This window comes from Enhydra lutris, unplaced genomic scaffold (assembly GCF_002288905.1).
Source record: "Enhydra lutris kenyoni isolate GAN:26980312 unplaced genomic scaffold, ASM228890v2 scaffoldscaffold3, whole genome shotgun sequence".
In the NCBI taxonomy this organism is placed as follows: Eukaryota; Metazoa; Chordata; class Mammalia; order Carnivora; family Mustelidae; genus Enhydra; species Enhydra lutris.
The window spans coordinates 17,846,852-17,868,060 of record NW_019154087.1 but is presented as its reverse complement, the minus strand read 5'-3'; the positions used below and the strand labels follow the sequence as shown (position 1 = coordinate 17,868,060).

At 40.4% G+C, this 21,209-nt stretch overlaps 1 protein-coding gene across 1 annotated transcript in view; it reads left to right on the top strand.

The window, feature by feature from the left end:
• LOC111152577 (ankyrin 2) overlaps window positions 1-21,209 on the top strand; it is a 326,153-nt gene that overhangs the window by 295,002 nt on the left and 9,942 nt on the right. Inside the window, exons 37-43 of the mRNA XM_022511070.1 lie at window positions 2-23; window positions 3,006-9,263; window positions 10,866-10,940; window positions 13,146-13,277; window positions 14,250-14,393; window positions 16,921-17,206; window positions 18,870-19,158. Coding sequence (XP_022366778.1) covers window positions 2-23; window positions 3,006-9,263; window positions 10,866-10,940; window positions 13,146-13,277; window positions 14,250-14,393; window positions 16,921-17,206; window positions 18,870-19,158 — 7,206 coding nt within the window. The remainder of the gene's footprint in view (window position 1; window positions 24-3,005; window positions 9,264-10,865; window positions 10,941-13,145; window positions 13,278-14,249; window positions 14,394-16,920; window positions 17,207-18,869; window positions 19,159-21,209) is intronic.

Genomic DNA, 21,209 nt, shown 5'->3' with positions numbered 1-21,209 from the left:
GATCGATATGACATCAGAAAAAAGTAAGATTTTAAATAAAATTGAGTTTGTTTGAAAGCTGGCTACACTAAAGAGAAGCATGAATTAAAATGCAGCTAGATGCCATTACTAACCACTATAATAATTATATTTTTATATTGTCCTTATTAATCATTAATGTATATTTAGAGAAGCAGCTTGGCCAGTTAAATTACAAAAAAACCTAATTTGTGAGCTAATTAGCAGTAAAATGCAATGATTATTCATCTAAGCATTCACTTTCTTTTGATACCCCTGTTACCCCTGCTATTGCTGTTACGCTTGTTTAGAAACCCACCCTACCGTTTTTGTCCTTTTGTTAGCATAACATTGTCATCTCATTTTTTTTTTTTTAAGCACTGACATGACAGTATCACTTTTTATATTAAGCAACACTGACTTGGGGAGAGCTCTCATTATTTTTGTAGGCTACACCTGTGAAAGTGATACTGTCTCAATAGTTCTCAGCTAAAGCTCAGCCTCCCCCACCCCACCACCTTGCACCTCTTACTGTGGTGAAGTGTAATGGACTTCTTTAGGGCTGAGGTCTAACAGACTTCTGTGAAACTTTCTGGAAAACAAAAACAAAAACAAAAAAAACCAAGAATGCAAAAATCAAAACCTCCTGGATGAAATTACTAATCGCAACATTGTACCATTATAGGGCTAATTTTAAATAATGATGCAAATCCCAAATATAATTTAGTACAGAGAGAACTGGTTTTTACAGACCTTAAGGGAGCGATCTTAGAACTCATTTTGGGTTTGTAATAATTAATTAACATTTTAGTTTTGGGACCTACTTCTGGTGACTGGTTTCTTGTGTGGAAAAAGTTAAAATTTTCAGGTTTCTTTCTTGCTTCTATGCCCCCAAAGAGTTTAGGGGAAAAAATACTAATTTTTATTTTTTTATTCACTTAAAAGTTCATTTTGATTCACTGAATTTCAGGTTGCTATTCCCAAAAGGAGAAAACTTAGGAGCACATTTAATATGGTCACCTGGCCCTATGCAATGATCTGGGGCTTTTTTTGTTCGTTCGTTTTGAAGACCTAGTACAATGTAAGTTATTAGGATGCTTTTTTTTTTTTTTTTTAAAGATTTATTTATTTAAGAGAGAGCAGGAGCAGGGGGTGAAGGACAGAGGGAGAAGCAGACTCTCTGCTTAGCAGGGAGCCCAAGGCAGGGCTCGATCCCAGGACTCCAGGATCATTACCTGAAGCAGAAGGCAGCCTCTCAATGGACTGAGGCACTCAGGCACCCCCAGAATGCTTTTAATTGAGAGTTTCTTTGCTCTTATGTTAAATCGTCATTCAGGACTAGATTATTTGAGGTTCTGGATGTTTTCATTTGGCTTGTACTTGAACAAATTTGCATTAATATAAATTATTTTAATATATATATGCATAGTCACAGAGTATATCTCCTCAACAAGTACCGATTCTCTCAAGAGAAGACTCTTATTTGTTAAAAAAGTGACATTATTGTTGCTTTAATTAATTCCTTTTTAAAGAAAAGATATTTTATTATCCCATTTTCTTCTTCAGGACTACTATGTCTATTTAAATGGCCCTTTCCTTTGTCTCTTGAACACTAGCTAGTAGAAATTCAAGTTTAATACATCCTTCTGGCTCAGTTACTTAAAAAAGAAAAGGGGAAAAGCTACTATATTGCTATAATGCCACAGATTCTCCTAAATGACTCCTAAGTGTTGTGAATATTTTTTAAAGTTTAAACTTAGATGCATTTTTTTAGTTTAAAGATAATCCTTAAATAATCTTCATCTAGGTATAAAATAATCCATAAAGAAGGGCTCTAGTGAAGGAACTCTTTCCTAAGTCTTTTCAAGAGCAAATCCTAAAAGAGTTTGACCAACTTCTCCTTTTTGCTTTGAATGGGTGCAGGTCCCTACTACCTGTCCTTCAAATATACTACTGCATTCAGCACTGAGGTACAGACTTGTAGGGAAAGGAATACGCTTCACCACAGTAATGTTTCCATATTGTTCTAATTTCTTAACCATCCTCCTGCCCGCACATTTCAGCAAAGCCACCGCTCCCACCAGTTTCCTTCCACCTTTGCTTTGCATGGAAATAACTTGGCTTACATAAACTGTGCGTGTGTCCCGTGTGACTGTCTCTGATTTGGATTGCCACGCATCACATTTTAACTTTGGACTCACTTATAAGTTTAATCACAGTTGTTGTTTTGTTGTTTTCTTCTTTCCTTTCCTTTATTTCCCTCCTTGGTCTGTCCTTTATGTGTCTAAACCAGGAGGTTGCTCCAAGGAAAGGATCATGCCTCTTAGCACAAGACCATTCGTTTCATTGTTAGGTGTGAATTTTCCTTAGATGAAATGCCAGTTTGCAGCTGATTCAGACATCTTTTATATAGTCATTGTATATTGGCAGAACAAAACACTGAATTCTGGATTTTCATATGATTAAAAAACATGTATACATCATTAGGAGGCAATCTGAGTTTGCTACGACTGGCTTTCTCCTAGAGGAAATCAACTTTCTGCAATTTCTAATGCTTTTTTTTTCCTTTTTTTTCCCCATGTTTATATTTTTTTCAACATTGATCTGTAACATCTGAACAATCTTGAGATATTTCTGTGTAATTTCACTGCGTTTGTTCTTTGTTTCGATCTGTGATGGTGTGTGTGTCTCTGTCTGTCTGTTGTGGCTGTTTGTTATAGCTTTGTTGTATGTGTGGATGTGCTATGAGTGAGAAAATTAAGCAAGTTATTTCCTGCTCATTTTTCCTTTTCAGTTTTGTTTTTTGTTTTTTTTTTTTTTTAATTTTTCTGTTAGCCTTGCTTTGCTTTTGTATCCTGAGACCTTGTGGATCCACCATTCCCGGCCCATTCTGTTGTCCCTCCCACCACAACAGGAAAAGACACTGTGTCGTTTCAGTCCTGATTACATTTGCCAATATATTTTTTTGATTTCCATTTTACTTTCAATGTTTTTCATTCACATCAAAGATGATGAGACAGAATCTACAGAAACATCTGTCCTGAAAAGTCACCTGGTTAATGAAGTTCCTGTCCTAGCCAGTCCGGACTTGCTCTCTGAAGTTTCTGAGATGAAACAAGATTTGATCAAAATGACCGCCATCTTGACCACAGATGTATCTGATAGGGCAGGTTCTATCAAAGTGAAGGAGCTGGTGAAGGCTGCTGAGGAAGAGCCAGGAGAGCCTTTTGAAATTGTTGAAAGAGTTAAAGAGGACTTAGAGAAAGTGAATGAAATCCTGAGAAGTGGAACCTGCGCGAGAGATGAAGGCAGTGTGCCGAGGTCTCAGTCGGAGAAAGAATTAGAGGAAGAGGAGTGGGTGATTGTCAGTGATGAGGAAATAGAGGAGGCTAAGCAAAAAGCACCTTTAGAAATCACCGAATACCCATGCGTAGAAGTTAGAATAGATAAAGAGCGCAACATCAAAGTAGAGAAAGACTCAACGGGGCTAGTGAACTACCTTACTGAGGATCTAAATTCCTATGTGTCTCCTCATGAAAAGCCACCGCAGACAGTTCAAGGGATAGCAGGGGAGAAACGTGACGCTCTGGCTACTGGCAGGAGCTCTGAAAATGAAGGGAAAGATGCACCCCCACATGAGACGCAGAGTGCCCAGAAACAGCACAAACCAAGCCTGGGAATAAAGAAGCCAGTGAGAAGGAAATTAAAAGAAAAACAAAAACAAAAAGAGGAAAGTGTACAAGGTAGTGCAGAAAAAGGTGAACTTAAAAAATGTAGTTCAGAAGAGTCATTAGATGATGATGCAGGTTTAGCCCCCGAACCCCTCCCCACTGTTAAGGCCACTTCACCTTTGATAGAAGAGACTCCCATTGGTTCCATAAAGGACAAAGTAAAGGCCCTTCAGAAACGAGTGGAAGATGAACAAAAAGGTCGAAGCAAGTTGCCTGTCAGAGTCAAAGGCAAAGAGGATGTGCCAAAAAAGATAACCCACAGGACACATCCAGCTGCATCACCCTCTCTGAAGTCAGAGAGGCCCACACCGGCATCACCCTCTTCTAAAACAGAGAGACACTCTTCTCTTTCCTCCTCTACAAAAACTGAGAAGCACCCTCCGGTATCACCATCAAGTAAAGCTGAGAAACACTCACCTGTGTCACCCTCTGCAAAAACTGAAAGGCACTCCCCTGTGTCATCAAATAAAACCGAGAAGCACTTGCCTGTGTCACCCTCGACAAAAACTGAAAGGCACTCCCCTGTGTCATCTACAAAAACAGAAAGACACCCACCTGTTTCACCTTCAGGTAAAATGGACAAACGCCCACCTGTTTCGCCCTCTGGGAGAATGGAGAAACATGCACCAGTATCACCTGGGAGAACAGAAAAACGCTTGCCTGTGTCAACAGCTGGACGAACGGAAAAGCATCCACCTGTATCAGCCTCCGGGAAAACTGAGAAACACTTGCCCGTGTCGCCTTCTGGGAAAACAGAAAAGCAACCACCTGTCTCCCCCACCTCAAAAACAGAACGAATCGAGGAGACAATGTCTGTTCGGGAGTTGATGAAAGCTTTCCAGTCAGGTCAGGACCCCTCTAAACACAAGACTGGACTGTTTGAGCACAAATCAGCAAAGCAAAAGCAGCCACAAGAGAAAGGCAAAGCTCGGGTAGAAAAAGAAAAGGGGCAGATGCTAAACCACAGAGAAACACAGAAAACAGAGAGTCAGACAATCAAACGAGGCCAGAGATTTGTGGTAACAGGAGTTTCCGAATCCAAGAGAGCAGTCCGTGCTTCCTCCGTAGGGTTTAAGAGAGAAGATCTAGTTGTAGAGAAGGAGAAAGCTCTTAGCCACAAAACACCTGAACCTGTTCAGTCAGCACCAGAAGAAGAAAGCCATAAAGAGAGTAACGTTCCCAAAGAAAAGCTGACTGATGAACAGGGAGACATGGACCTCCAGATCAGCCCAGATAGGAAAACTTCCACTGACTTTTCTGACGTCATTAAGCAAGAATTGGAAGACAATGACAAATACCAACAATTCCGAAGGACTGAGGAGACAGAAGAAGCACAGCTTCACTTAGATGAGGTACTCACTAGTCCTTTCAACACGACATTTCCACTAGATTACATGAAAGATGAATTTCTTCCTGCTCTGTCTTTACAAAGTGGTGCTTTGGATGGCAGTTCTGAGAGCCTCAAGCCTGAAGGGGTGGCAGGTTCTCCATGTGGCAGCCTGATGGAAGGGACCCCTCAGATTAGTTCAGAAGAAAGCTATAAGCACGAGGGCCTCGCAGAGACCCCTGAGACAAGCCCAGAAAGCCTTTCTTTCTCACCAAAGAAAAGTGAGGAGCAAATTGGGGAAAGAAGCGAAACAACCAAGTCAGAAACACCAACAGCAGCTCATTCAGAAAAAGACCATCCCTCAATCAAAGACATCACTGATGGTTCTGAAGAACAAGGTGCCATGGTCACTGAAGGCACAGAGCCCTCAGCTGAGTGTTCACTGAAGGAGGCCACCCCAGACCCTTCCAAAGACACATGTCCCAGACAAGAGGATGATTCCCTTGGCAGCTGTAGTGTGTTACTAGCAAAAGAAACACCCAAAGGAGTGACTGAGGAAGCATCCTCTGATGAGGGTCAACTTACGAATGTTGGTTCTGCCCAGAAGACGCACACTGATTCTGAAGCTCAGAAATCTACAACCACTGAGCCCTCAGATGAGACAAAGGCCTCTCCACTGCTTGATGCTTTTGTAAACACAGGCACAGGAACTGAATCAAAGCCCCAGGGAGTTGCCAGAAGTCCCCAAGGGTTAGAACTTGCACTCCCCAGCCGAGACAGTGAGGTCCTCAGCCCTGGTGCCGATGAATCATTTGCAGTGAGCCATAGAGACTCCTTGGAAGCCAGCCCTGTGCTGGAGGATAACTCCTCACACAAAACTCCGGATTCTCTGGAGCCAAGTCCTCTGAAAGAATCCCCTTGCCGCGACTCTCTAGAAAGCAGCCCGGTAGAACCAAAGACGAAGGCTGGAGTTCTCCCAAGTCACTTCCCTCTTCCTGCAGCCGTAGCCAAAACAGAACTCTTTACGGAGGTGGCCTCTGTGCGGTCCCGGCTGCTCCGAGACCCAGATGGCAGTGCCGAGGATGACAGTCTTGAGCAGACGTCATTGGTAGAGAGCTCTGGGAAGAGCCCCCTCTCTCCAGACACCCCTAGCTCGGAAGAAATTAGCTATGAGGTCACACCCAAAGCCACAGATGCAAGCACACCCAAGCCAGCCGTAATTCATGAATGTGCAGAGGAGGATGACTTGGAAAATGGGGACAAAAAGAGATTCACACCTGAAGAGGAAATGTTTAAAATGGTAACCAAAATCAAAACGTTTGACGAACTTGAACAAGAAGCAAAGCAGAAAAGGGACTACAAGAAAGAACCCAAGCAAGAAGAATCTTCTTCATCCTCTGACCCAGATGCTGACTGTTCAGCAGATGTGGATGAACCAAAACATATGGAGACTGTAGAGGATGAAAGCAATGTCCCTGTGGTAGTAACATCAGAGAGCAGAAAGGCTTCTTCCTCCTCTGAGAGTGAACCTGAGTTGGCACAGCTGAAAAACGATGGTGACACAGGCCTCTTACCAGAGCCAGTTATTCGAGTACAGCCTCCTTCTCCACTTCCATCCAGTGTAGACTCCAATTCCAGTCCTGAAGAAGTACAGTTTCAACCCATTGTTTCTAAACAATACACTTTCAAAATGAATGAGGATACTCAGGAAGAGTGTGGTAAATCAGAAGAAGAAAAAGACTGTGAATCCCATGTACCTGAAGAGAGTCATAGTATTTCTACTAATGGCCCAGATAGGTCTTATGATGATCTAAACAGAGATGCTGATCAACCAGAAGTCTGTGAGGGCCATGGGTGTGAGACCAGGAGTCCTAGCAGCTCAGTCACTCCCGTATCTTCAGGTCTCTACAGCTCCCCTAGGGAGGATTTCAATGAGAATCTAGCTATCCTTGAGGAATCAATACCTCTGCAAGACACTGATGAAAAAGACACAGAAGGAGAAGAGCTTGATGCTTCTCCAGTGGCATCTCTACAAGTAGATTGCCCCAGTGAAAGCTCTTCGTCTTTGTCCTCCTCCTTGCCTCACTGTCCAGCATCTGAAGGACAAGAATTAGATGAAGACATATCTTTTCTATCTCCTGCTACAAAAATGGAGGACATCAAAACTGACCAAGCTTTTGAGAGCTTACCGAAGGACTTTTCCATGCAAGACTCATCAATTACTACTCAAACAGATATATTGTCCATGGATGTCCCAGTGTCTGACCCTGCTGAGCCTGATGAAATCTACGATCCTCAAATAATAAGCCCTTATGAAAATGTTCCTTCCCAATCTTTTTTCTCCAGTGAAGAAAGCAAAACTCAAACAGATGCGGGACATGCAAGTTTTAAGTCTTCGGAAGTGCATTCTGTTACCATCACATCCTCTGTTGAAGACACGGTAGTAATAAGCTCCTCCAGTACAACTGTTTCAATCCAAGAATCTAATTTTGAGCACCAAAACATGGAAGAAGAATCCAAACAAGAAAGCACCTTGTGGGAACAGCGATCAGATCAAGCCCCTTCATCTTTAGAGCCTTCTGTACCAAATACATCAGTAGTTGTTAGTGACCAAATCAGCAAAGTCATCATCACAAAAACAGATGTGGATTCTGATTCCTGGAGTGAAATCCGTGAGGATGATGAAGCCTTTGAGGCTCGAGTGAAAGAGGAAGAACAAAAGATATTTGGTTTGATGGTAGACAGACAATCACAGGGTACCACCCCTGACACTACTCCTGCAAGGACCCCAACTGAGGAGGGGACTCCGACCAGTGAGCAAAACCCATTTCTCTTTCAGGAAGGAAAATTGTTTGAGATGACCCGAAGTGGCGCCATTGACATGACCAAAAGGTCCTATGCCGATGAAAGTTTTCACTTTTTCCAAATTGGGCAAGAATCCAGGGAAGAGACTCTCTCTGAAGACATGAAGGAAGGGAGTCCTGGGGCTGAGCTCCCACAACGGGAGACATCAGCTGAGTCACTAGCTCTCTCAGAATCAAAAGAAACAATTAGTGATGAAGCAGACTTACTTCCAGATGACCTGAGTGAGGAAGTAGAGGAAAAGTCTGCTTCAGATGCTCAACTCAACACCCACATGGGGAATTCAACCTCCACTGAAACATCAACAGAAGAGGCTCCTTCTGAAGGCGCCAAGGACCTTCCCACCACACAAATGGATGACATGCCTCCTAAGTCTAGTGTGAAAAAGCCATCTTGCCCTGACTCCCCTGAACCAGTTGTACACGTTCAGTTAGATTTTTCCACAGTTACCAGGTCCGTGCATTCAGATCGGGATGATGATTCTCCTGATTCTTCCCCAGAGGAACAGAAATCGGTAATTGAAATCCCTACTGCACCCATGGAGAATGTGCCTTCTACTGAAAGCAAATCCAAAATTCCTGTAAGGACTACACCCACATCAACCCCAGCATCTCCATCTGTGGAGAATGAGAGTTCCCTTTCTGAAGATTTTTTACCCAGTCTGGATGAGGAAAGTAAAGAGGATGAAACAAAACCAAAGTCTAAAATCCCCGTGAAAGCACCTGTCCAAAGAGTAGAGCAGCCGCTTTCACATCTAGATTCCTCTCTCCAGAAAACAGTGGCTCCTCAGGGTCAGGACATGACAAGCAGAACACCAGATAGTAGAAGCAAATCTGAATCTGATACCAGTGCTTTGGACTCAGAGACCAAATGTCTAGTAAAAACTACAAGTTACACTGAGACAGAAACAGAGAACAGAGAAAGGGCAGAGGAGCTGGAGTTAGAATCAGAAGAGGGGGCCACCAGACCAAAGATATTTACATCCCGATTGCCAGTTAAGAGCAAAAGCAACACATCTTCCTGCAAGGGGGCTGTGAGCCCTACAAAAGAAAGTAAGGAGCATTTCTTTGACCTTTACAGGAACTCCATAGAATTCTTTGAGGAGATTAGTGATGAGGCTTCCAAGTTAGTGGATAGACTTACACAGTCAGAAAGGGAGCAAGAATTAGTTTCGGATGATGAAAGTAGTAGTGCCCTGGAAGTTTCAGTAATTGAAAATCTGCCACCTGTTGAGACCGAGCATTCAATTCCTGAGGACATCTTTGACACAAGGCCTATTTGGGATGAGTCCATTGAGACTCTGATTGAACGCATCCCTGATGAAAATGGCCATGACCATGCTGAAGGTATTTGCCAGCCACTGGGATTCCCTGTGCTACGCATGTCATAAATTTGATATAGTTTTTTTTTTTTTTGTATATCTTTTATTTGGTGATTTGTGTCTCATTTTCTTTAAGCTTTCTGTAGTGGTTACTGTGTGTAAGCCCTTTGTGTTTCGTGCTTTCTCTGTGTACTCTTGTCTATGAAAACAATCTCAAGATTGAGTAATGAGAATGCTTATGGAAAACATAAACATAATAAACAGGCAATGGTGATCTTGCCTTTCTCGAGCCGCTGCACGTCAGGCCATGCAAGCTTTGAGTTTTGTTGTTCTGGAATCCCAGGCTTACCCTCAAATTAGGCACTTGTGCTTTTGCACATGAATATGTTGGGCTTTGTTTCATATGGTAAGGATTCATAGCTTTTTCTTCTTACCCTTAAGTATTTTAAAATAATTTGTACTCAATAAATTTGTAATCATTAGGAAGCCATTTGCCCAAGAAGATTTCACATTATCATGAAATCCCAATTGTTGTGGATCTGTTTTTGATTCAAAAGGTTGGATCTCAGATACCACTGGTAAACACTCAAAGCAAACAAATATAAAGCAAAAAACAAAACTAAACTAAACAAAAAACCATGCTCTTTGTTTTAGTGTTAGGTGAATGGAGAATATATTCTGATTAGATGTAGCAGACAACAAAAACTCAAACTTTGCATGATGTAAGTGACTGTGAGAGGATGATGACCCTTTGAATTATAAAAAAGGAAACCATAGATGGCTTTGAGAAGTAGCCTCTGGTCTTCCAATATCTCTGCAATAAAGACTATTATTCTTAAATTTGTGTCATAGGAAAATGTCATGATACCTAAAATGCTGCCCATCAATTAATGGAGGTTAAAAACCAAGGGGAAAATGACAGCTTGTGGGAATAATATATAAGCTTACCTAGTAGTAAGCAGACAGAAATTTCACACAAAAGACATCTATACCTATTGATACAACAGACACAAGTATATATGCTTTTATCCTTCCTTCTTCCAGGGTCACCAGGACCAAGGAAAATTTCTCTGGCCAGACTGAAAACAAAAACAAAAACAAAAAACAACAAACAAAAAAACAGGATGGCCTGATTAACTCATGATCTATGTCTCTTATAAATCTTGGATGTGATTTCTTTCAGACATAACCCGAAAGTGATCTATGCTGCCACAGGCAATAATAGGAGGTCCTAACCAGTTACTCTACTTCGGCATCCTATTTATGATTTTTCTAGTTTTTGATGAACAAGACAACTGTCTTCTGGTGGGCAGTATTTGCTCAGATAATTTAAAAAGAAAGTCCTAAGATTACTAGAAATCAACAACTTTTATAATATGTCCAGTGACTAGTCTTGATTAAAGAGATATGGAAGCAGTTGGTTTTCATGATTTATAATTAAATTGATTCCCCATTCCATTCCAGAAATCAGACAAACACACAATTTAAAATGATTTGAAATATAATAGCTAATTTGTGCTATTATCAAATATTTGGACAAGTGACTTCCTTTCTTTGGATGATCAGTACTGTGGTTGCTCTCCTGTCGTAGACAACCTTTGGCCATTCTGTTTTTGACCTTCTGTAGATCAACAGGATGAGCAGGAACGGATCGAGGAAAGGCTGGCTTATATTGCTGATCATCTTGGCTTCAGCTGGACAGGTAAAATTAGTGTGACTTATTTTTTCAACAAATGTTGCTTCGTTTAAGAAACACAATTGCATCAGCCAAGTGTCATTAACAATGAAAAAGTATTTGTTTCCTTGGGTGAGACCACATGGAATAGTGAAAAGAACAATAAACTCTGAACTAGAAAATCTAGGCAGGCCTTCTGTTATCTCTGGAATTTAGAAAAATCGACCTTTAAATTGGGGGATTTTGAGAATATACCAAATGTTACTCTCCTCTACTGGGAGCCATGGATATCCAAATTTTGAGGGGATTACTGTGTTTCAGAGTCATTGTTAGATGCAGTTGTCACAAAATTTAGTTGGAGATTTAACCCAGGTCTCTTTATTTTAGATACCTTATATCAGATATCTTCATTGTGAACAGTACTAAATTTGCTTTGGTTGCTTGTTGAAATACACAGAAATAAGATGTTTCACTAATTTTCTGAGAAATAGGATATTTAAGTATAAAAATTGCAATGTATGTAAAATTATTAAAAGAAAATGAATTGTAAAATCAATATGAATAGAAATCCCTAAGACCCTTAACAAAGATAATTAATAACAGGGCAGAAAGAATAGTCATTTCCTCACTTTTACACATTTAAGTACTTGTTAAATACTGATCACGTTTTTTTTTAAATTGAGGGATTTAGGGGGAAGGAAGGACATCAAAATATCCTTGATTGACTAATTAAATAGGTGACATCCGGAATTATTTATTTTGTTTCTTAAGTATGTGTATGTTTGTGCATAAAATGTAATATCTATGTACTTGTTGAAAATTCAAACCCCACAACCATACAGGATGGTAGAAAATTGAAAGTGTAAAGAAGTTTTTCATACCTGCCTCTGGTCTTCTAGCTTCATACCTCAAAAGTAACTGCTTGGGCTGCCTGGGTGGTTCAGTGGTTAAGCCTCTGCCTTCAGCTCAGGTCATGCTCTAAAGGTCCTGGGATTGAGTCCCACACCAGGCTCTCTGCTAGGTGGGGAGCCTGCTTCCTCCTCTCTCTCTCTACTTGTGATCTCTCTCTCTGTCAAATAAATAAAATCTTAAAAAAAAAAAAAAAGTAACTGCTTCCACTTTCTTATGTATTCAGGAAAAAAATATGCAGTACCACCATCTAGGTTTAGTATTTTAAAATAAGCACAATTTCTGTCAATAATATTCCTTGTAAATATTCCATCAGCATAGAAATATCTATCTCATTCTCAGAAACGCTATTTAGTTTTACTGTGTGATAGTGTCATAATTTTATCAGTGGCCTTTATTGCTGGACATCTAGGTTGTTTCCTGTTAATGACAAATATCGTAGTGCATTGATGTATTTTCATGAGAATCTCTATAGGGCATGTTACTAGAAGTAGAATTGAATATCTGAATAAAGGGTATGTATGTTTTTAATTCTGAAAGATATTTGCTGATTGCCATCCAAAGAGTACTTATTTGCACACAGACACATACACACCACAGTGTATAAGTGTCCATCTACTATGTTAATGGTAGACTTTAAAGGAAAATTTTGTGGCTTTTTCCTTAGGTCAATTAATGCTTCCCAGAGCTTTTATTCAAGTGACATCAAATTAAAGAAAGTTTATCCAACCAATGTAATATAACCACAGCCAGCCTTTATCCAAATATCCAGAAATAGGATTTACAGTACTTAAAACATTATTTAATGATGATTAAAAGTGAGAAAGTCTGTTACTCCTGTTTTCAGTAATTTATTTTCCATTATCTTGGTTAAGAGTATAAGCCTGTATTAACGGTCCAGTCTGCATTTTGGAATTAAATGGGCCTGAATTAGGCACGTTTTATCATCCGTTGCCTCAAATGTAGTGTTTCCACTGTGAATGTGATCAACTCCATACCTAGTTGTTTTTTTTTTTTAAGATTTTTTATTTATTCATTTGACAGAGATCACAAGTAGGTAGAGAGACAGGCAGAGAGAGAGAGGAAGGGAAGCAGGCTCCCTGCTGAGCAGAAAGCCAGCCGAATTCCATACCTAGTTTTAAGGAGAACCTCCACAGTTAGGGACAGAAAAACAAAGTCATCTTGAGAGTCACTTCTAATGCACAGGGGGAGAAAACGAACACTATTACGGCAATAGAAAGAACGCATCATTTACAAAATCACAGAGCCAGGTGTGGAGACGCTGAAGTTCTGGTATTTATGGAGTAATATTTTCTTTTCTAGAATTAGCAAGAGAACTGGATTTCACTGAGGAGCAGATTCATCAAATCCGAATTGAGAACCCTAACTCCCTGCAAGACCAGAGCCATGCACTATTGAAGTACTGGCTGGAAAGGGATGGGAGGCAGGCTACAGGTAGGTGGGGAGCTCTATGTGAAAAGCATTAGGCGAAAGGTTGAGCTCTAAGTCTTGCTCAACAAGCCCTTTCATTTAAATTCAGTAAAACAATAAAATAACGAATGCCATCAATCTGAAATACTGCCGTAAGCAAATGAGAGCAAGCTATGACATTTCTAAAATACGCATCTTGCATAACAGTTCTTACACTATATTCCCATGAACAATGTCAATTTAGGGGAAACCCTGGCTGCTAATAGAAATGTTACTAAAGACCTAAAATTGTCTAAATATTGAGAGTGGACACTGTTCCTTTGTCATTGTTTTACTGGTAGTGCATTGCCTTCAGTTCCTACTTCCTTTACTCTTAAATAACTTAATTGAGGGAAAGATGTCACGTAGATATTCTTTATAATGATTTGCATATAATATTCTGACCACATCAAATCAAATGAGAAGTGATAAAGACAATTACTTCATCTCATTCTTCAGCTAGTCTAAATTTGCTACTTCCTTTAATGTCTCTCTGAAGATCACCTAGAAAGCTCCCTTATTTATAGCCAGTCTACATTTGCCTTTCCCACTCATGCCATTCTCCTAGGTAGGATTGCCAGATTTGGCAAATGAAACTAGAGGACGCCCAGTTACATTTCAGAGGGTCAACAAATAGTTTTTTAGTCGCGGTACCCTCCATGCAATATTTGGGATATATTTATACTTTATAATTATTTGTTTTATCTGAAATTCAAATTTGACAGTGTGTCCCATGTAATATCTGGCAATTCTATTTTAGAGCTTATGCCTAATGCTTTCCCACCTTTCTATGCATGTATCTTTTCTGTTTGCTTATTTTTTATAAAGACCTTTAATTAAGCTTTGGTTGTTTCCTGTACAAATATCAAAATCTTAGTAAGACAACTAAATGAAAGAGATCTTAAAAACAGTTCTTACCCCTCAAAAGTAATAAATGAGTTTTCTCTACTATCCCAGATACCAGTCTCATTGAATGCCTCACTAAGATCAACCGAATGGATATCGTTCATCTCATGGAGGCCAGCACAGAGCCTCTCCAGGAGCGCATCAGTCATAGCTATGCAGAAATCGAACAGACAATTGCACTGGATCATAGTGAAGGTCAGACAGTTTGTGGGTGTGGGTGGGTGTTGTATCTGTGGTTAATTTGGGCAACTGGACCACATCTTCCCTTTTTTTAGAGGGCGGTCTGTGGACTTTGGTGATCACACATTTTTCACATTTTATAGGTACCCATACTGCTCATTCTTTGTTATTTCACCATTGTCCTAATCAGTTGGGACTGCTATAACAAAATGCCATGAACTCGGTGGCTTAAGCGGGAGAAATTTATTTCTCACCATTCTAGAGAATGGAAGTCAGAGATCAGGATGACAGCATAGTCAGGTTCTGGTGAGGACTGTCCTTTGGGTCGCAGATGGCTGTCTTCTTGCTATGTCCACACATGGGGGAAAGAGACCTAGCTAGCTCTTTGGCCTCTTCTTATAAGGGCACTAATCCTGTTCCTGAGGGCTCTACCCTCATGACCCAATTACAGCCCAAAGGCACCACCACCAGATATTATCACATTGGGATTAGGGTTTCATCATATGAATTTTAAGGGGATACAATCACTCAGTTCATAACAACATGGATGACCTGTCCATTTCCCTTGTCTCAGTTCCTTGATGGCTTCTGATACTTGTGTCTGTTACTCTACATTAGCTACCCATTTCAGTGCTCACAACCAAGACTATATCATCACCACTGACTTTACTACTCCAGTGTCCTAACTTGAAGCATTACATTTACTTCCCCTTTTGCTTCCACACCAACATTTCTTCAGACCCACTGGGACCTCCAGCCATTGGCTCTGCCATCTTGTCAGTACTCATTTATTCACATTCTCATTCTCATTTATTCACATGCTCACTCACTCTCTTTCTTCTTCCCTCTCATCTCTATTTTTTTTTTTAAGATTTTATTTATTAATTTGACAGACAGAGATCACAAGTAGGCAGAGAGGCAGGCAGAGAGAGAGGAGGAAGCAGGCTCCCCACTGAGCAGAGAGCCTGATGTGGGGCTCGATCCCAGGACCCTGGGATCATGACCTGAGCCGAAGGCAGAGGCTTAACCCACTGAGCCACCCAGGCGCCCCTCATCTCTATTTTATACCAAGAATTTTCCTCTCCTTTCCAGCTTCCAGCATTTCTCTTCTCCTTATTCAAAGCTGATGACCATGCTTCATATTTCTTAGAAAAAATGAGAATCATCTGAAGGAAATGTCCATTTCTTTCACAAATCTACCAACCTAAGTGCATCTCAATGCCTGTACTCTGCCTTCTCTCTGCTGTAAAACGTCTTTGCTTTGCTAAAACCATCATCTCTTCTTTTTTTTCTGGATCCCATCCCTTTTTATCCAGTTAAGGACCTCACTGCTATAGTTGTCCTCTGTGGCATTCTACAACTAGACCATGCTCAACAGCACTAAAACATGCCTTAATTGAGCCCATCTTCAAAGCAAAACAAAGCAACTCCTTTCATCCCATATTCCTCCCTGTTCTGTTTCTCCATTTATTTTATAGAAAATCTCTCCAAAAATAAAAGTCCAAACTTCCTCTATCTGCCTCATGTCTTCCAGTTCTTTTTAGAGCTGTCTCTAGAATCCATGCCAGTCAGTCTTTTGTCATAGCCACCCAACAGAAAACAGTCTCATAAAACTAACCAGTTATTTCCTCATTGCCAAATACAGTGAGTAATTTTTCAGTCTTCACCTCATATGCCCCTTAGTAATATTTGACCAAAAAATTAATCTCTTCTTAAAATATTTTCTTCATTCATTTTCCATGATACCCTCCTTCCATGTTTTTTTCCCCCTATTTTACTGGCTACTCTTCCTCAGTTTCTTTCTGTAGCTTCTTTTTCTAGATTTCAGTAATGGTGTGTGTTACTGTTCAGTGAAAGCTTGTCCTATCTCCCATCTCTCTCCTTTTCCATAAAACCCAGAGACCTGGGCTCCCTGCAGTTCCCTGGGCACCCTACATGTTCTCAGGCTGTGGGGCTCTGCTACTTTTTGTTACCTCCACTCTAGTGGACTGTTCTCTCAGAGCATCAATACCTCAATACCTGTTTCTCTCACTTACTTCAGGCCTCTGCTCAAAATCGTCTCCTAACAGGACTCTTTCCTGACCAATCTATCTAAAACACTAGCCCTATCTGCACTGTCCTTTTACCCTGGTTTCTTTTTCTTCTAAAATATATCATAAATTTATATCTGCAGAAATAAAAGTTCAGTGAGGACTTGTTCATTGCTATATGTCTAACATCTAAACAGCACCTACTACGTAGTTGATACTCAATATAGATCTGTTGAGTGAATAAGTAAGTAGATGCACGTCAGTCATACCTCTGCCAAAAATTTTTCAGGATATAGTAAAATTCCTTAGCCTGGCTTGAGAGACGCTGCGTGAAAAGGGTTCTCACCCCAGAGCGTTGTTAATACAAGTCAATACTTCCAAAGCACCTAGAACAGTGCCCGAGGCATAATCAGTATTTAGAATGTATTACCTATTGTTACTCTTTAATATTTACCTCTTTAATATAAGTGAGCTGCAATTAAATACTGAATTAAAATTGTTGTGCCCCGCAGGGTTCTCAGCCCTTCAGGAGGACCTATGCACCACACAGCACAAGCAGAAAGAGGAGCGAGCTGCTTCTAAAGAGAGCGAGTCCTGCGAGCACCCTCCCATTGTCTCAGAGGAAGACATTTCTGTCGGTTATTCCACTTTTCAGGATTGCATCCCCAAAGTGGAGGGGGACAGCTCAGCCACAGATCTCTTTCCCCAGACTCACAGGGAGCCAGCCCAACAGGATTTCTCAGGGAAAATGCAAGACCTGCCTGAAGAGTCCTCTCTCGAGTGTCAGCAGGAGTACTTGTGAGTTTCAAAAGAAAAGCCTGTCATATGTAATTCCAGGGAACAAGCCAGTGTGACAGGAGTGCCAGGCATATACTGCTGTGAATTATTTCCAGATAGTTTGCAAAGAACCCCACCAATAACAAGGGCCAGAACTATAGACAAAGAGCAAACGATCTGAGACAGAATTGTGACAGAATTGTGCGGGAGGCCTGTTTGCACCAACTTCCAGTTCTGTGACCTTGGGCAGGTCCCAAAGCCCTTTTGGGTTCTGTTTTCACATCTCTAAGTTAGAGTAATATGCACAATATTCATCTCATAGGGTCACAGGTCAAGGATGTGCCCGTGAAAGCATTGTTTCAACTATACAATTTCATGTGGACCTCATTCTTATTGCTTGTAAGAGGCCTGCCCCTCAGACAGGACTGAAATGCTCTGGTTTGTGCCAGTTGTCCCATAGCTTGTTCAGAGCGTGGACAGTGAGTGTAGGGGAAACAGCCATCGGTGTGTTTCTCCAAGGTGGTAGGGTGGCTAAGAGTAGAATTGGAAACACAGCACAGATGATGCACACAGAATGAAAGGCCGTTAAAATAAGGTGGGGTGTGGTCGGAGTGGGAATAAAGAGAAGTTTTCCAGAGAGCTTCTGGCTAGAGGAAACAACTACGGAGCAGGCAGCTCAGAACTCAAGTTCTGGCCTTTCTAGAAGCGAAGGAGAAAGAGAGTTGTTTGAACGGCACTTGCTATTTAGAGAAAGAAAACAGATCTTGCAAAAGGCAAATGCATCCCCAGCCCTGAAATCTGAGAATAGTGTGTCAGGAGCTTGCATCATAGCATTGCTCTTGTCATTAAGTGAGCTTTGTGCTGGGGTCACTGGAACTTGAGAAGAGGGTGAAATGGGTAAGAAAATCATCCCTTTTCCCACTGAGCCACCACCTGCCAACCACCTTTAGATTTTAGGGGAGAGCAGAAAGAAAAGAGGAAAAAAAAAGAAAAAGGTGGGAAGCAAAGAGGGCATATCAGAGAGGCACTTTGGGCACTTAATATCTGTGGAGCGACAGAAATTTGCAATAAGTTAAACAGAAAAAGCAGAAAATTCTCTTTCTTAGAAGATGAGATTACAAAGATTGCCTTGGAGTAACTCCAAATTATATCAGTAGAAAAAGTTTTAACTAGGTCTCTCCATCAAGTAATACAGTTTTCCAGAGATATAATAAGACTCTCTCTCTATTTACAGTTATGATAGAGATATTAACATGGGGTTTATACATTGGTTCTTAAAAATTTTTTTTCCCAAACTTTGATTCTTGTCTCGAAAGCCTTATTATCTACAGAACTTTTTTATATAAACCTCCTCAAATCTTCAAGATCCCTTTGAGATATCAAAGAAAATATGAAATTATAATTTATATACTTTGTAGGGATTAGGAAATGGTAATACATTTTGGGATAATTTTTATCTTTAGAATACATCTTTCCCAGTCAATGCTAGATCGATGATCTGTAACTCTATACGATATCTTACATATGATTTTTATTCAAATTTCATTTCTTGGCCACATTTACAAAACTTATTTTAACTTCCATGGACCATGAAGATAAATTCCATTTTCCTTCTAATTCTCTTGCTTTGGGAGTAGGAAGAATGTGTATACTCTTCTGGTATAGCTTGGCTTTTCCATTTCAGTGTGACAACCCCAGGGACAGAAGTGTCAGAGACTCAAAAGGCCACGGCTGTATCTGGCTCTCCCAGCAAGACCCCTGAGGAAATTAGGACCCCTCCTGAGGAGGAGAGGCCATACCTCCAGACCCCAACATCTAGTGAGCGGGGAGACTCTCCCATCATACAAGAACCTGAAGAAGCCCCAGAACATGGGGAGGAGAGTTCTCAGAAAACCAGCCTGGTGATTGTGGAGTCCACTAATGACCAGCCCCAGGATCTTGAAAGGCTCGATGAAGATGAAGCTTTCCATAAGGTAAGAATCTCCTCGTTTTCCTTGCCCACAGGAAGCAAAGCTACAAACCTTCCCCAGTTTCCATTTCTCTGCTGGCTTATTTTTTTCCCTGAAAAAAATTAACCTGGGTCATGTGAACTCCTCAATCCCTTTTAAAACCTGGGACCAGAGAATCTAGAAAAAAAATGATACACATTCCAATTCTAGCTATTTGACCACGAGCCGTAATTTTACAACTGAAAAACCTTTTGCTAAGGAAAATGAACACTGTGATGAAACAAGATACCCGATAGAGCTTTTCAAAATTGATAACCACAGGGGGGCAGTCTAGTGGGAGGGATTCACAGGGCCTCAGGTAGATGCCAGCCACGGCAACTTGTGGGAGCCAGACTCTGGTTAGATCTGCCTGTGCCATCAAACGATGAGCAGGCAGACTGTGACTGTCCCGTGGGGTTTACCTCCTGAAACAAGTTTTTCTCGTTAAAGGAAAGATTATTTCCAAAATAGATCTCCTTATGTCTGTTTTAAGAAGGACTTTGAAAAGGGACATGGTACATAAACTTACTGCTGATTCAGAAAGTCGGAATCCCTGACAGGGGCAAGAGTTGACGTCACACTGTTTCCTTTGTCCTTATGTGAGTTTTGATATTGTGAAGAAGGGTGGAGACCATCTTAAGAAATTCATTTAAACCATTTCTTCTCAAAATGAATTCTAAACTGTTCATATCCCTCAGCATTAATGGCGGGGGTTTGAGCCCTCCTCAGAGCTCCTGAATCAAAATGACTCTCAGGGAGGGAAGGAGGACCCAGAATCTGTTTGCATTAAATGTAATTTAATATAAATTAAATTATATATTTTTCCTTTCGGAATTCAAAAACATTTTCTACCTCAAAGTGTTTTTAAAGCATTAATATATGTCTCAGTAGTAAAGAATGAGTTATATAAAAGAACTGAAACTTTTTGGGGAAACAAGTGATACAACTTATCTGCGGGCTTAAGGCCTACATTTATTTTGGTTCACTATGAGGATGACATCTGCTAGCAGGATTTGTCTAAAATCATGACTAATTAGGAGAGGTTCAGGCAAATGAGAACTGTGTCCCAATTTTGGCAGTTACCTTAAATAATAAATTCATCCCATGAATGGAATTTTATTTTAAGTTTACTTTTGCACAGAATTATTCATCTCCCAAGTTCTTGGCTCAAATGAATTCTAGTAAAAGTGTTTCAAAGATGCTATCTGGACTTAGAAGTTAATGAAATTTAGCCTACGAATCCAGTGGCTAAATGAAGTATAGATTTCAAACAATTATCTGCGTAATTCATTTATTTTTTTCAATGCACATAAATAAATTTTGATAAGTCCTTCTGTATTCCACTTTACACAGGTCTGTTCCATTTATTTTTAATGAATAAATGGTCCAGTTACCTCTGTGATGCTTCCTATTTTGACTCTTAACTTCTCATGACCTTATCTTGAGGATCCAATTTCAGTCACTTTTTGTGCTGATCGTATTTCTAGGTGGCAGATTCCTGAATGTTTTTAAAGTATAATTTGCTTAAAATTTTACATATCTTCCTTTCGCAGAAAAGCATGTAGAAATATATCAAGTATTTAAAAATACGTCAAAAACATTTCATTGAGTCTTCGTTAAAAAACAAACAAAATCATCCTATTAGGAAAGAGCGATTTGATAGACTGCTCCCGAGATACGTGTTCTAATCTAAAATTATGTCTTCAGCTCCATCTCTGACACTGGGCCAGACCCATAACATCAGACTGGCCAGTCCGTCTTAACTTCTCTGCAAAATGAGTCTAGTATTCATAGGCTGCCTTTTTTGTTGCCAGGGAGATGCTCCACTGGCTAGATAACAGCTACTAGGAAATTGTGGCTTTTTGCAGAAAGTTCTGCTACAAGCTTAAGTTATTTCTATACCTGTGGGTTAATCATTCCAAGCCTAAAGCCCAAGTGTCAGTGGTTTATAAATGTTTTTTTGTGTTGCTTGAGTTCTGTGTTTACATCTGGCGGTTTTATCAGGAGTTTAAGTCCAAGCAGTGATGTGGACAAGC